The 16668-nt window shown below is 44.2% G+C and overlaps 1 protein-coding gene across 21 annotated transcripts in view; it reads left to right on the top strand.

Moving 5' to 3' along the window:
- The window catches only part of RGS6 (regulator of G protein signaling 6), a 636900-nt gene that overhangs the window by 540796 nt on the left and 79436 nt on the right, over nt 1-16668 (top strand). For all 21 annotated transcript variants that reach the window (XM_054448764.2, XM_054448775.2, XM_054448762.2 and 18 more), the window contains 4 exons: nt 2666-2747; nt 4424-4498; nt 6530-6628; nt 8050-8111. In XM_054448764.2, the coding sequence (XP_054304739.1) occupies nt 2666-2747; nt 4424-4498; nt 6530-6628; nt 8050-8111 (318 nt within the window). The remainder of the gene's footprint in view (nt 1-2665; nt 2748-4423; nt 4499-6529; nt 6629-8049; nt 8112-16668) is intronic.

Below are 16668 nucleotides of genomic sequence, written 5' to 3' on the forward strand. Positions count from 1 at the left end.
TAGAAATTAAGGTCAGGATGGATAAGTTTCATCTTCATAACCAATGTTACTCTAAAACAATTTCAGAAATATGTGTTTCAGCAGACAAGGGAGATCCTCCCAAAGGTAGAACTCTGGTTATGAGAAGGTGTACCTATTTCCCCAAGAGATTTCCAGTTATTTTCTGTGTTCAAAGGCTGAAATCCCATTTTACCCATTGGACTGTAGATTTTGTCTTCATAGGAAAGCAGGTTGGAGTTTTAGGAAGAACAACAAGTAGCCCCCGTCTTCTTCTCCCTGACAGGGGAGGAGTTCAGAACCAATAGAAAAATAAGGCACAGAAGTCAGACAGTTGGAGTCCAAAATACCAGATTATTATATTAATTAAAAGCAAGAGTAAGGCCAGGCATGGTGGCTCATGCCTGTAATCCCAGCACTTTGTGAGGCCGAGCGGGGGCGGATCACCTGAGGTCAGGAGTTCGAGACCAACCTGACCAACATGGTGAAACCCTGTCTCTACTAAAAATACAAAATTAGCCGGGCATGGTGGTACATGCCCGTAATCCTAGCTACTCAGGAAGCTGAGGCAGGAGAATTGCTTAAACCCAGGAAGTGGAGGTTGCAGTGAGCTGAGATCGTGCCATTGCACTCCAACCTGGGCAACAAGAGTGAAACTCCATCTCAAAAAAAAAAAAACAAAAAAAAAAAAAATCAAGATTATAGGGCATGACATTGGATATGTGGCCCCAGGTGCAAATTAAACCTGCTCTTCCTGGACAGAGGTGTGTATCTATAGGCCTCCTCTCCCCAGCATCTCCACCCCACCCCACCAGGGCAGAGGCGACCCCTGTAAGTTTTCTGCATGCAGAGAGCTGCTATCCTGAGCACAGGCTGACCCAGATGGGGGCCCAGAGAGGGAGAGTCTGAACTTTCTCAGTTTCTTCTTTCAAGTCTACCAATTAGTTAAGTCATTTTTCCTCCACAAAGGACAAGCGATGAAAGGAAGAAAAAAGTTGGAAGGGTTTTTCCCAGATTTTTTGCTCCTGGATACATAGTGGACATTTCTTCCTCTCTAAGGAAACATGAGGAATGGGTACTCTGTGTTCCCCACCCCACAAACATGGTTGTCAACCAGATCCATTTAATTCTGGGAAACATAATGATTGGATCTGGATCTCCCCTGTCCTTCCCAGGGATGATGTCTAGGTTAGCCAGGATGGTTAGTTAACAGGAGAAGTGGGACAGGAGCAGGAAAGGGATGCTAAGCTGGGAGAATGGGACTGTGTTTCCTCTGGGTACCACCTGCATGTGAGCAGCCGCTGAGTCTTCAGAGCAACATTCCTGGGCGGCGTTGCAGCCCATGGCCTGGAGCTGGGTCTCAGGCTGTGTGGGTGTAGACTCATCACAGCTATGGTCACAGTTGGAAGTGACCTGAGGCCATCTGGTCCAGTGGCCTGTACACTGCCATTGCTGTGACCCTCTCCCCGCAGTCTCTGCCTTTCTCCTGTCCATGATGCCAGCCACCTCCTGACCACCCAGCAGCCCCCGGGATAGGCAGGCACCAGGCACTGGGTGCCCCCGAAGAGGTGAAGGTGGGAGAGTAGGTGGGATGGAAGCTGAGATTCAACTGGACTAAGGCAGAATTGTGCCTATGTACTCAGAAGCCACTGGAAAGCAAAGAGGAACGCTAATTTGTTCTTCCAGAATCAAACAGCATCACAAGTTATAAACAGAGGGGAAATTGTTACTTCATAAATATATGGTATTTCTCGATTAACTTTTTTGATTAACTCTGTGATTGCATTATAATCGTGGGCCACCTAAGTACACAGTAATTATCACAAAAATCACAGGGTGATTATGGGTTATTTCAGTCCAATAAAGTGTTCCCAAGAGAGCCGAGACCCAGGAGTTACACAGCAATTAATCTGAGTTGCTTTTTACTTGAAGAAATAAAATGAAGTAATACATGCTTTTTTTAAAAAAAAAAAGAAAAGAAAAGAAAGAAAAAGAAAAAACCTCTTATCTATGCTGCAGATCAGAACAATAAGAATCTGTCTTTGTCACCTGCAATTTCCCTCTTGCAATTTGTGTCTCCCCCAGCTGAGGCCAGTGATATTTGCCTCCTGGATCTTGTCTCATGCTAAGGCCATTATTCTGCCGTTAGAAAGCCAGATGGTGTAAGTGACTTATAAAACACATAATTGCAGCATTTTAAAGACACTTCTTTCTACTGATTCTAAATCTAAAGGAAACTTTCAAATTTGAACATGGAACACTGGCAAGATTGTGGTTATATTCTATCTTATAATTTGTATATGCAGTATCCTTTTTGATGAGGGGGCATATCAATGGATAATTCAGTTTTTAATAATCCAAATCTTAATACTTCAGATGAACAGCTGCATTCTTATTCTTCCCTTAGGCTACCATGTTCATTACACATATATGGCAATCTGTAATCTAGCCTAAAACAAGTTCTCTTACCATGTGTGGAATTCCTGAGGTTTTCGGAGGGGAATTATACACCCCTATTTCACAGCTCTGCAGAGAGCAGGCACCATGCATGTACCAATGGCCTTGTGTTCACTTAGCCCCTAGAAACAGGAGCAAACGCTGGAGTAAGTGTCAGAAGGGAAAACAGAATACAGAGCCTCTTATTTCCTTCCCCTCTTTACTCTTTCAGGATTGACCGGAAAAAAGACAAGACAGAAAGGAAAATTTTGGATAGTCAAGAACGAGCCTTTTGGGATGTCCACAGGCCTGTGGTGAGAAAACACTACTCAATTCTCTAGATTTTTTTTTTCTTAATTTTTCATTTTTATCTCTATAAAGAAAAGACCGTCTTTAGCCACCAGATGTCTCATTCTTAAGAAAATCGCTGAGCTTTGTGGAACTGGTTTTGCCATTCATTTATATAATCTCAGTAAATTTTCTGGAATACATGTAAGTTCCACCTTTTAAAAATTATTCATTCGGCCGGGCGCGGCAGCTCACGCCTGTAATCCCAGAACTTTGGGAGGCCGAGGCGGGTGGATCACGAGATCAGTCGATCAAGACCATCCTGGCTAACATGGTGAAATCCCGTCTCTACTAAAAATACAAAAAAATTAGCCAGGTGTGGTGGTGGGCGCCTGTAGTCCCAGCGACTCGGGAGGCTGAGGCAGGAGAATGGTGTGAACCTGGGAGGCGGAGCTTGCAGTGAGCCGAGATCGCACCACTGCACTCCAGTCTGGGCAACAGAGCGAGACTCTGCCTCTGGGGAAAAAAAAATTATTCGTTCATGAAAATATGGAATTGCAAATGGAGAAGCTATGGGAATTCCACCAAAAGACCTTTGGGTCCCAAAGGTTTACATTCCCCAAATTAACAATTTCCATTTCCACTGCTATTCAGCTCTGAATCTTAAACTATTCTCTGTCGAATACAGTTAATTCTTTTTATCCATGGCAGCTATGTTCTATAAAGTCTTTGCAAACACTGAATTAGCGCACATTGAAGCATCACTCCTGTGGGAACTACCAAGCTAGATCCCTGTGAGCCTGTGGCCACAACATTTTTATCAGCTGATCGATACATAACCTTTTCAATGTGTTTCTGTGTAAAGACACCTTATGTAATATATATCATTGATTCATTAACATTAAACTCATGGCCAATGCACTATTGCTCATGCCTGCACGTTTATTTCCTTCTAAGGCACATCAGAGCCTTCTTGCTTGGGAACGGTAGACAGCACTTCAGCACTGTCCTTGGGGCCATTTTAAACAGCAAAGTCACCAACAAAAAGTACAAAAATGCAGAAAAGTTGGCACTAAATTAGCCCTAAATAGACGGGTCTGAAACAAAAAGGCAGGACGTCACCTTGTTCAATTTCAGTGGGAAACATGCATATCAGGCTACTCAAGGTAGAACTACCGAGTAAGGAGTTATAAACGAAATTTAGCAAGCAGGCAAATTCACAAATGCAAAATTTGTAAATAATGAGGTTTCACGGTATTTCTGATTTCACGTTATTAAAACAAATCTTGCATTTTCCTCATGAAATGGAACTAAAAAATTATTGGTCTTCTTAAAATTTGATTAAAAGCAAAAAATAAATAGCTACTCGTCCTGATATTGTGGAGTCTTTTTCAAATGGTTAAGTATGTAAAAAAATTTATAAGGGCTGTGCCTGATGCTGTCTTGCCACTTGAATAGCTAATTTGCTCTTAGAAACTGTGCACTATACCCTCTGTATATCATCCTTAGATTATGAGGTAAGCTTTTCTAGATTGTATGAGAACTCCACAGAGGAAAACATATCATGGCAAAATGGAAAAAAAAATCATGCATTGTCTGTAATGGAAAAAGATAAAGATGGGTCCTGATGGTGTGACTTGGGCTAAATTGGAAGTGTAATTTTCACGTAGTAATTTATATGATGTGTTTTTTTTTTTCTCAGCCAGGCTGTGTGAACACAACAGAAATGGATATCCGAAAATGTCGACGTTTGAAGAATCCACAAAAGGTTAAAAAGGTTCGCTAGTTTAGCTGAGTTAAAAATTCCTGATGTGAATAGCCCTTCCAGTTCTAGTACTATTCAAATAGTAATTTGCTACGTGTAATTCTACCACCTTTTGTCATTTGAAACCATAACCGTTTCACAAATATTGAATCAGCAGCTGATGCATGCTTGGCGCTGTGCTCGTGCTAGGATACAGTGGCAGGTCCTCATGGAGCCCACAGCCTGGCAGGGAGTCAAACAAGCCAACAGGCAACAGGGCCATGAGTGCTGTGTTAGGAGAGGTACAGGACAGTTGAGGAGCCCAGGAAGGGCAGCTAAGCCAGAACTGGAGTGGGTGGGGGGTGGGGGGCTTCCCAAGGGCTTCCTGAAAGAGGGTCAGGTGTTCTGAAGGGTAAGTTGCAGTTGTCTCTGGGGAGGTGGCAGGGAGGGGAGGAAACAAAAGGAGCAAGAAGTGGCAAAGCACACAGGTGAAAGCAAGCTTTATACTTAGAAGCAAATGAAAGTCTTTTTTATGTTTTTTTTTGTTTTTTTTTTGGATAGAGCTGGATCACCCAAACTCAAACCACCATCTTGCCCAACTGTGAATGACCCAGTGGTCGCTTGTGTTTCACTTTACTCAAAGGAGTAGTGGTCACAGCATACCGGAGGGTGCCGTGCTCAGACTCCCCAGTGATTCGTACATCACACCCTCTCCACAGCACCAGGGACAATATTGCAGGACAGCATGACCAGACTCTGTAATATTAATTTCCAAAGAGTGGGCCAGGTACGGTGGCTCACACTTGTAATCCCAACACTTGGGAGGCCAAGGCAGGTGGATCACCTGAGGTCGGGAGTTCAAGACCAGCTTGACCAACATGGAGAAACCCCGTCTCTACTAAAAATACAAAATTAGCTGGGCACGGTGGTGCATACCTGTAATCCCAGCTTCTTGGGAGGCTGAGGCAGGAGAATCGCTTGAACCCAGGAGGCAGAGGTTGCAGTGAGCGGAGATCGCGCCATTGTACTCCAGCCTGGGCAACAAGAGCGAGATTCCATCTCAAAAAAAATTCCAAAGAGTGGAGATGTGTCCCCAAACATTCCTATTTCTTGTGATGACCAATTAGCTCTCTCTCATGTATGCATTTAAAAAAAACATACACACACACACACACACACACACACACACTAGACATGGCGTATGTATATAAACTTCTTTAATCTACTTACATATTTTGTTCTTCGCTGACTTAACAATATCCAGTGTATTATATTTTAAAATGTTCGTCCTAAAATGTCCTCATTTCATCTTCAAGAGCCCCATAATTCTAACATTACAGAATTTCATGGAGTCACATCCACCTTATCTGAGCCCTTCTGCATTTTGATGATTTTGACTACACATTGAATGCCCTTCAGTGTTTCATTTCTTTCCCATTGCAAAGATTGTGTTTAGTCTTTCCGTAATACCAGGAACAGCTTTAAATGTAGCTATAGCTACGGGCATGTGGAAAGACTTAGGCCAGAAAACTGTTTAACTTGAAAGGGAAACCCTGAAATGCTGCCATTCCAGTTTTGTACCAGATGGGCATCTGCTGACCAACGGAAATGTAGAGGGGATCATACTCTTCGGCAGTGGCTCTTGAACTTTGTTTATTCAGAATCATTTGGGGCATTTGATAAAAAGTGCAGATTTCCAAACCCACCCACAAAGATTCTGATGCAGTAAGTCCAGGGGGCTAGGGGATACTCAGCAACGTGTCTTTTCCAAGTACACCCAGGTGATTCTTTGCAGGTGGTCTATGGACCATATTTGGAGAAACACTGAGATACAAGGAGGCTATTTTCAGCCCAGTAAAAGATAGGATTTGGGTTATAGTGGTACCCCAAAGATGAGATGACATGCCTTAAGAGGCAGCATTCTCATCATTGAAGAAATAAAAGCAGAGACCAATCTCTTATGAGGGGATTCACGAAATTGGATGAGTCATTGGACTAGCTGACCCCTAAGCCACCCTCCAACTCTGTGGGTGGATGATCCTCTGTGCTTGCTTCTTCTCCTAGTCCGTGTATGGCGTGACTGAAGAGTCCCAGGCACAGAGCCCGGTGCATGTACTCAGCCAACCAATCAGGAAAACAACAAAAGAGGACATCCGGAAACAGGTGAATGAATTGACAGCTTGCACTCCCAGGAGGAGATGTGGCCAGTGTAAAAACCCTTTCAAATGTTCAACTCTGAAGATTGAGCAAGCTTTGAGTTCCTGGAAACCACAGTGGAACCCAGCTGTGGGTGATTGAACCTTTAAGTGCTATGTGTGAACAAGCCACGGAAGCTTGAGAGAAAGAATTCTCTACCCAGTTCCTCCACCAGTTATTAGAAAACGGCATAAATGAGTCATCCTGTGCCTTGGGGTAACTGCTGTAGTGGGGTATCCCACAGTCCGCTGTGGGAGCTGGAGGAAGGAGGGGGCTCATGTCACACAGTCCTTATAATTGGAATGCACCAGCTCAGGATGGTCTACTTTATTGCTGTGATTTGAAAGGAAAGTTTAAGAATAAACAAAGCTCTACTCCCAATGCCATTTCAGCATTACTTGGTTGAATGTTATTTTCTTTCATGATAAGGAGCCCAGGTCAACAGACAATGGCTAATTACATTACTTACTTCTGATATTTACTGGTAACAAAACAACCTACTGTTTATATTATGCCTTGCTGGTTCCTAGAGGGCAAAACCCAAAGGAGTAAACTTTTAGGTGCTTGCCCTTAACAAGTTTATTATCTGATGGGTAAGAGGTAATGGATGTATGAAAAAAAAAAAAAGCTATTTGGCGGGGCTCAGTGGCCCACACCTGTAATCCCAGCACTTTGTGAGGCCGAGGCAGGTGGATCATCTGAGGTAAGGAGTTTCAGACCACGCTGACCAATATGATGAAACCCCATCTCTACTAAAAATAGAAAAAAGTTAGCTGGGCTTGGTGGCGTGTGACTATAATCCCAGCTACTCGGGAGGCAGAGACAGGAGAATCACTTGAACCTGAGAGGTGGAGGTTGCAGTGAGCTGAGATCATGCCGCTGCACTCCAGCCTAGGCAACAGAATGAGACTCTGTCTCAAAAAAAAAAAAGAAAAAAAGAAAAAAAAACACACAGAAAAAAAGCTATTTGATGATTCCAGTCAAGCATGCCAAGGACATGGGCGTGACGTGCGTGTGAAAGGGGAGCAGAGGAGGGGTCGCTGGGGATTATTCAAAACAGGTATTTATGGTGCACATTTCACCTGTCCATGCTGTTGCTAAGCTATGTAGAAAATATATTGCCTTTAAATTTTGGAAAGCAAGACTTAAATCACACCACAGTATAGGAGGAGATGAGACAAAGGCTAAATTGTAGAATATGAATCTTGTATGATAGGGATGTCCAGAGGCACAAGTAAGTTGCTGGAGGGCAGAGCTGAGGGAGTCAGAGATGTCTGGCCAGAGGAGGTGTTTGGATCTTGGTGGAAATGCAGGATTTGGGTTTGTGGAGCGAGGGGAAAAAAATAATTTTAGTTTGGTCTTAACATCCGTGTTCTCTATTTTCCCAGATAACATTTTTGAACGCACAGATTGACAGACATTGTTTGAAAATGTCCAAAGTGGCTGAAAGGTATGTTTTCCTTCAATAATATTACTACTTTCTTCTAATTTAACAGAGAAGAAATGTTACAGGGTTATGGTTAACAAATGTGTTCAACGCCAATAGTGAGACTGTAGTTAATTCCTTAGACTGGGGTGCAGAAAACCCCATAGGCTCCATGTGAGTATAACTAAGATAACAGACCCCCCTTGAGTGATGTCAAGAAATGTTCCGTTGCTAAGGCTTTACAGGGGGTGGCCACGGGACCTTGTCAATCAAGGAAGAATGTCCTTTAAAGCTACATAATGCACCTTTGCCATCAGCCTCTTGATTAATTCAAATAGAAATTGCTCCCTTTTCAGCTATAAAATGCCCAGATTCACTTTATAGGGGAAAAGAAATTATGTGTGTCCTTTGAGGTGCTGGCTGCATAGACAGGAGGGGACTGGATCATTGGGAAGAGTTCCGCCTCCACACGCCATCAACCACTGAACTGCATCGAATCAACTGTAAAGAAAATATTCAGCCCCTCCAGCCTGGCTTCCACAGCGGTGTGTGTGCTTCAGTCTGCACCAGTAGCTGGTTCCACTCCGTTAACTCGTGGGAGACTCAATTTTATCAACTAAATGGTCCGTTTTTTTAACTCTTCCGTGAAGATGGGAGACCACATGGGGAATCTATATGAAATAAATCTAACCAGGCAGCTCAGTAGTGAACATTTATTCATCCATATGCTACCATTAAAGCAGTGACCAATTGCTGAAGGAATCAGGAGCTTAAGTTGGGTCTTGGTATTTATTGGATGTCAGATAAACCGAGTCTTTTAAGCCCAGCTCCTAAAGGGGGCTGGCTGTGAGAGCCCCCTATAAGCCTGTAAGCCTTTCTCTGCTGGCCCCTGGGTTGATTCACATCTTTTGTCTAGATAAATTACAACAAATGGAAGGTATAAAAACTCCGACCCCAAACAAAGAGTCTGATTGAATACCCTACCTTCAGGGGCTAAGGACATCCCTGGACTTGGGCTCACGTCTTTATTCCAGGGTTTCTCGATTGTGGCACTAGTGACATTCTGAGCCAGATAATTCCTTGTTGTGTTCTTAATGTCCTATGAATTATAGGATAGTTAGCAGCATTCCTGACCTCCCCCCATTAGAGGCCAGTAGTCCCCCCACCACCACAGTTGTGAGAACCAAAAATGTCTCCAGACATTGCCAAATGTCCCCTGGGTGGGGTGAAAGTCACTCCCATTGAGAATCACTGACACTTCTGCTTTTTCTATGCAAATGTTCTGGAAAGTTGCCATGGCTGGAACTCAGCTTACACTGAGGTACCGATCACTCTGGAGTCGCCGTTTCAGCTAGCTGTGTAGGCTGCAGAATCACCTCATACCTCCTCTCTCATCATGTGTGGCTTCTGGCCAGAGTACCAGGCTCTGAAAATGCTTTTTAGGTCTCACTGTGGTTCCTTTGCCCCAGAAAGGTGGCTGTGAGTGAAACAGCAGCATGGCCTCAACTCTCTTGGTGTCATCCATGGCCTGTGAGGAACCACGAGCTTCTTTCTCTGTGAACTAGGGACAGAAATGGCTGTCCTAGTATACTTTGAGGGTCGGTGTGCTAGCAATGCTCATGTCTGGCCTTGGAAGGTGGAAAGGCTCTTTAGGGTTTGCAATTTATAAGAGCATATATATGGGAGCATCTTTCTTTGGATCTATTTGCTCAGGTCTGGTGGTTCTAAGTACTGTAATCCAGGTGAGGGAGGGGTTTAAAAAATGGAAATTCCCAAGCTTCAGCCCTAGGGATTCAGATTCAGTGGTTCCAGGGTTAAGCCAAGAAATCCACATTTTGGATAATCTTCAAGTGGACTAATCTGGTCTTTCAGGATCCGGTGAAGCCATTGCCTGCTACTCAGGCTGACCGGAGAGCTCACATCCAATTTGTTGTATCTTTGGGATGCAGAGAAAGAGTCTGAACCTGTCAGCATGAGGTAGGCAGACTCCAGGGCAGGTGTGCAGAGAGGCCAAGAAATGGAGGAAACCAAGGTGGAGGCGGGGAGTCTGGCCCATCCTATTGTTTGTTTGTTTCCTTGCTGTCAGGGAGGGGCCCCACCTGGTACCATCTAATTATGCTTGAGAGGCTGCTCATATTGAAGGATTATTCCAACTGGCTACTCCTCGGTGCCCAGCTAGAAGCTTTCATGAGTCTCTGCCTGGTAGAGGCTAGATTTTATTCCCAGCAGCAATAACTGGCAACTTTTCAATGTGACATGAGGGTTTTTCATTAGAGCCACAAGGAAACCCCCAGATAAGGAGGAGGAGGGAAAGAAGATGCCTGTTAGCTGGAGATAAAGCAGCTGGGAGCCGGGCCTGTCAGTGGCTCTGTGAGGATGGGGCCAGGGAGGAGGTGCTGGAAGCTGGTGAGAAGCTGCCAGAGATGCAGGCTGAGCTCTCTCAGGTGGGCACACACATCCACATCCCCATCTCGATCTGGCTTCCCTGGGCCTGCTCCAGGTGATAAGTGGCAATTCCGTATCCCCCAGGAAACTGCATCCCCCAGGAAAGGTCTTCATCATTTTTCACCCAGTTCTCTGAGAACTAATAGTGGGGGGAGAGGCAGGAGGGCTGGGGACAGCGAGGCTGGGCTCTGGGATGTCTACAGTCAGGGTTGGACTAAAGGGTGCATCCAGACCAGCAGGGAGGGGAAAAGGGAACTTTTCAAACTAAAGGGGCAGAACAGACAGTTTAGGGGATGGGTCTGAAACCAACCATCAAGGTTTGAAACCTGCCCCTGCCATTTCCTGTTTTCTAACTGATGAAGCCAGTGGCTTCTTCTCTCGGTGCCTGTTTTCACCTCTTTAGAGGGGAGGTAGTAGTTGTATTTAAATTATAGGATTAATGACTTCATGCATGACAAAAGCATGGTCCAGTCCTTGGGACTCAGTCTGCACACTAGGAATGTGAATAATAATGATTTTCCAGCATGACACTTACTTGTGCTTCGGAAGAGAGCAGAATTCAAGTGCATGAGACAGAATGAACTTGATATATGGTGCTTAAAGGAGCAAACAAAGGGCAGGCCAAGGAGGGAGGCTGCTAATGCAATTGTTTCCTGCACCCTCTGTCTCCCCTCAGTCTCCCACACAAGAGATCTCTGCAGGCTGCCTAAGGCTGACCTTGCACTGCATGTCTCCTTCCACTGCCTCACATGCCATCACTAATCTGGGGCTTTGGGGGAGAAAAGACTTGCTCTTTTGCACAGAATTTCTCAGATCATCCCAGTTCCAAATATTCTGTCCATTGTCTTCCTGAGTGCTTAAGTGTCCCCAAAATGCCAGCATCATGGCAACCAAACTGCATTTCCTAGGCTGCCTTTTGCACCTGGAAGCAACACAAAAGGCTTTCTGAGCTGTTACCCAATTTTTGTTGCAGAATGTATTGTCTCTGCACACACACATGAGTGTCTCAGATAAATGACACTTAACACCCTAAGCTTTTTATTTTAACTATTTTTTTTTTTTTTTTTGAGACGAAGTCTTGCTCTGTTGCCCAGACTGGAGTGCAGTGGTGCAATCTCAGCTCACTGCAAGCTCCGCCTCCCGGGTTCACGCCATTCTCCTGCCTCAGCTTCCTCAGTAGCTGGGATTACAGGCACCTGCCACCAAGCCCGGATAATTTTTTTGGATTTTTTAGTAGAGACAGGGTTTCACCATGTTAGCCAGGATGGTCTCGATCTCCTGACGTCGTGATCCGCCCACCTCAGCCTCACGTGATCCCCAAAGTGCTGGGATTAGAGGCGTGAGCCACCGCACCGGCCTATTTTAACTGTTTTTTAATGGCAGTCTTTCTTAAATATGGTTCATCCACTTTACTTCCTAACAAAAGGACACTACATTTCAGTTAATTTTTCTAGATGACTCAGAGTCAGTAGTCTTCTGTTACGCTTTAAAACTGTCAGTGGTCAGGATCTGATAAGGTACCCTGCTTCCCTTTCCCTAAATGGCCCCAGATGATAATATTCTTTGAATTCCTGTTTCTGCCTTTTAGTTGTCTGTTTGTCTGCTTGTCTCTACTAACCCTTCCCCCTCTCTACCCAACCCCCGCTTTCCAATCTGTAGCAGACCAGGTGTATCAGTTAGCTGTTGCTGAGTAACAAAACACCCCAAAACTCAGTAGCTTAAAAAATAGGCTTTTACTATTGCTCACATGTCTATGTGCCACCTGGCTCCACTGGTCTCAGCCATGTTTCTCTATGTGGCTATGGGTTGGCTAGGCAGCTCTGCTGATCTTGGCTGGGCTCTCTCACATGTTTGGCTTCTGCTGGTTTAGGATGGCCTCAGCTGGGACAGTTGAGTGCTCCTTAACATGATCTCTCACCCTCCAGCAGACTAGTTTGACCTTTTCCACATGGGGATAGTGGGATTCCAAGAGAGAGAACAGAAGCATGCAAAAGTCTTGCAGATTACAACTGGCATTCTCTCACTTCTGTTGCCTTTTATTGGCTAAAGCAAGTCACTAAGCTGGACTAGATTCAAGGGCAGAAGAAACAGACTCCTTTTTTGAAACTGAACTACCACACCAGGAAATCAAATAACCAAATTGATTAGCTTTGATCCTAAAGCAAGTGTGAAAAGTCTTTTTTGTGAGGTGTGTTGTTCCCAATAACATTGAACCTTGAGGCATGGTGTTTATTTAAGAGCCTCTACGCAGAGGCTCTTATGCTCACTTATCTCATTTGTTTTCTCTGGATACTTGAAGTTGCCAGATAAACGAGGTCTTACTCTTCTTTGCAAGCGTCCCCAAGGGAGTCCCTTTTTTATTCACCTAAGCCTTATAGCACTTGACAAACCAACTTTGAGAAGCAACACTCCATGCATTTTAGTCCCAAACTGTCTAGAGTCTCCATGTTTGGCTGCGATTCCCCAGAGACTTCCCTCCACCCATAGCAAGCTTACACCACAATCAGTGCAGCTATCCCAGTGCACTGCTGCACACAGAGGGATCAAAATGTTTCATTCCGTACCTGCATCTGTACTTGGCTCATCCTCACCCTATTACTGGGAGCCATTCGTGTGTCACAGCTGACTGCTGAATTGATTTTTTTTAGCATCATCTTGCTTGCCTGTATCTGAGATTGCCGCTGCTCCCTGAAATTGGATGCTGGTTCTTCTTCCACCTCCTGACCCTCAGTGATCATGAAATGTAATTAATGAAATGGGATAAGACAGCAAGGGACTGGATACCCTAATAGAGGTTTGTGAACTTAATGTCTAATGATAGTTTCAGGGGAGGAAAAAAGAGGGTCACAGAAGTCATTACAACTTTGCTTTTATGGGATTCCAGAAACCATGGGGTCTTTGCTCCTCCTTTCTCCTAGCCTGTTCTAGGTGACAGGAAAAAAAAGACGAGAGGTATCATTACAGCCAGGGTGACCATATCTAGACCAAGATCTGGAATCTGTAGCATGTAGGAAAGAAGGGGCCTCCATACCTGGCCTGGTGTAAGCTCTTCTTCCTGCAGGGCTAAATTCACCTTCATGCTCCTTCACTCATCCCAAGTTTCTCTATTGAATGTGTTTTCTCTGGGTGACTTGCAATTAAGGATTTCTCTTTTTATATTTTCTCTACTTCCCACCTTCTCCAAGTGAAAAAAAAAAAAAAGCTAGATTAATTAATTAATTGCTAGGAATCAAACTTCCTTCTTTCCTCTCCACAGTGCTGCTCTGCTTCTCATTTTCCTTTCTAATCAGATCCTTCCTGTCCTGGTTCCCTGTTGTGCATCACAGTTCAGAAACTGCATGTAGCAAAGCGAGGCGTGCCAGCATGCTCTCCTCTTCACCCCCTTTCACATTCCGTTTCCAGGTCTTCTCATGTAGAGGCTCTGATTTCATAATGAATGCTTTAGTGCATTTGTACTGTATTTCTAAAGTAGGACTAATGGTCATATCCCATAATCCCATAATGTTTTAGATTCGAGGCCTCGTTTTTGTTGGTTTTTTGTTTGTTTGTTTGTTTTCCTGGATAATAGTTTCCCATAGCTGCAGGCCATACTTCACTGTCCCTTTTTCCCAGAGCCTAGCCATGTCAATATCTCTTCATCATCTCCCCACCTGCTCTATATATGTGTCCTTAGCTCTAGGGATTCCTCCTAGGCATTGCTTAACTCAGGATGGACAGCATTTCTTCTTCCTCCAACTCGTCATGGTTTTGTGTTTTTTGTTTTTGGTTTTTTTTTTTTTTGGTCACATCTATACAATTTGTAGCAAAATTATAAGTCTTTTTTTGTTAAGAGAGAAAGGATAAAATCTAAAACTTTTATTTTTGTCATATTTTCTCAAGTGGTTGGACTGTATGTTCACTAAATTCTCTTTCATTATTTCCTTCCCCTCCAAGTTTATCAAAGGTAGACCCTAATTAGCAATCTAAATTGGGAAGGTTTTGCATTAATAACTGTCCTCCTACCAGGATTGGTTACTATTATTAGAAGCTGTGACTTTGCTGTTAGCTCAGCTCTAACAACTCTCTGAGATCCAGAGAGCTGTTTGCTGTTTAATGGCATAGTAGGCACTGAATAATGGCTACTAAATGACTGACCAAAGAGTGTACCCCTGGTAGCCATCTGGTAGATTTTTTTTTTTTTTTTTTGCCACTTACTAAAGGGTCATGGGGCAGGAGTATGTGAACAAATCAGCCAGTTCCACATTTCCACTCAAGACCCAGTTCAAAGTCCACAACAATGGTGGGTAGCACATTTGCTAAAGGTTCACAGATCAGCATCTTCTAGTGATGTGAGAATTTGTCATTTGAAAGTAACAAAAGCATATACCAATCAGGAGTCAGGGATAAAGGGACAAGAATGCTAAAATTGCTCAATGAGAAATATTGTTCCTAATGGACTTCTGAATTTCCTATATTTATTTTCTTTCTTCCATCTCATCCCAATTCTGCTTTTCTGCCACTCACACCCAGCAGTTGGAGGACCATTGCTGCTGTGTACTGTTATATGCTGGACATCCTACAAAGCTCTTTACATACCTCTATTTTCTTCTCCCTTTTTGCTTTTCCTGTCCTACCTCTAGTCTTTCTGTGGTCATTGGTATTGACTTTGGACTGAAATGGTACTGTGCATTGGCCATTGCTGCCTCCTTAATTGCCTGCCTGGCCTTCTCATTGTCTTGTGTGTCCCAAGCAGACTCTGTTCATCTTGTAATCTGTACACTACCAGGAGGCACATGTTCTGAAAGAGACAACCTCTCTGGCTAGTTCTACAAAGGGCTGCCTTGATGAACTTGCCTTCACACTCTCATCACCTTCATTCCCTTTTCAACTGTGTTGATTTGATTCCAAGCAATAAAACCCCAGCTTGAACCTGATTCTGCAAAATAGGAGCATACATTGGCTCCCAGAATACAAGAAGGGGCTGTGGAATTGAACCGTGGGAAAGGCAGCAATGCTACTGAGCTCAGGGAAAGCTGGGGCCAGGGCCTTGAGTGCCTCCAAGACCCATTTTTCCTCTCTGGTCCTGCCCACTTTCCACCTTGGCCTTATTCTCTTTCATGACAGACATGTGTTAGGAAACATGACACCACCAGCTCTTGAACGTCCCCACCCAAATCTCATCTTGAATTGTAGTTCCATAATCCCCACATGTGATGGGAGGGACCCAGTGGGAGGTAATTGAATCATGGGGGTGTTTTCCCCATGCTATGCTCATGATAGTAAGTTCTCATGAGACCTGATGGTTTTATAAAGGGCTTCCCCCTTCATTCAGTTCTCATTCTCCTTCCTGTCACCATGTGAAGAAGGACATGTTTGCTTCCCCTTCCCCCATGATTGTAAGTTTCCTAGGCCTCCCCAGCCATGCTGAACCGTGAGTCAATTAAACCTCTTTCCTTTATAAATTACCCAGTCTTGGGTATTTCTTCATAGCAGCGGGAGAATGGACTAATACAAGCTTCTACTGCTGAAGCTGGGGAAAGAAGATATGAACCCCACTTGCGTCAGGTATCTGTTCCTGGACAAATCAACCATGGCCAGGAGCAGGGCTTATAAATAAATACATGGCAGCTCCTGAAGTAGCCTTGTGTACATATCAGAGTACAATTCTCAAGAGACAAGCAGAAGTGAGCAGAAACCCAGAGAGGCCCTTTATGCCTGCTCACCCATTTTGGAGTACTCACCATCCAGAATCCCTATCTGCTTCACTCAGATTCCCAAGAGACCCAGCATAAGGGTCAACACAACCAAGTACATTCACTGTATTCCTAGGCAGCACTTCTGTCTCCATTTGGATCTCCTTTCATGCCAAGAAATGGTGCTGGACAGCCTAGGCACAAACCCAAAAGCCTTTTAATCTCTCTGCATTAAGCTTAGATCTTATCCTATGTGGCCAACCTTCATTTCTTTCCTGTGTCCCACCTTGGAAGCTCTAGCTACCAGGCATAAGGCACCTCCAGCCCAGATTAAAGAGACAGGAGAGCAAGGAAAAGGCAAGGTGTCCTTGCTTTCATTTCTTGTCTGTTTTTGCACAGTCTGAAGATGTTGAGAAGCATAAGGAGACCACCTTCCCTCTCTGCCCAGCGTGGGGGTGCTCTTT

Source organism: Pongo pygmaeus, chromosome 15 (assembly GCF_028885625.2).
Source record: "Pongo pygmaeus isolate AG05252 chromosome 15, NHGRI_mPonPyg2-v2.0_pri, whole genome shotgun sequence".
In the NCBI taxonomy this organism is placed as follows: domain Eukaryota; kingdom Metazoa; phylum Chordata; class Mammalia; order Primates; family Hominidae; genus Pongo; species Pongo pygmaeus.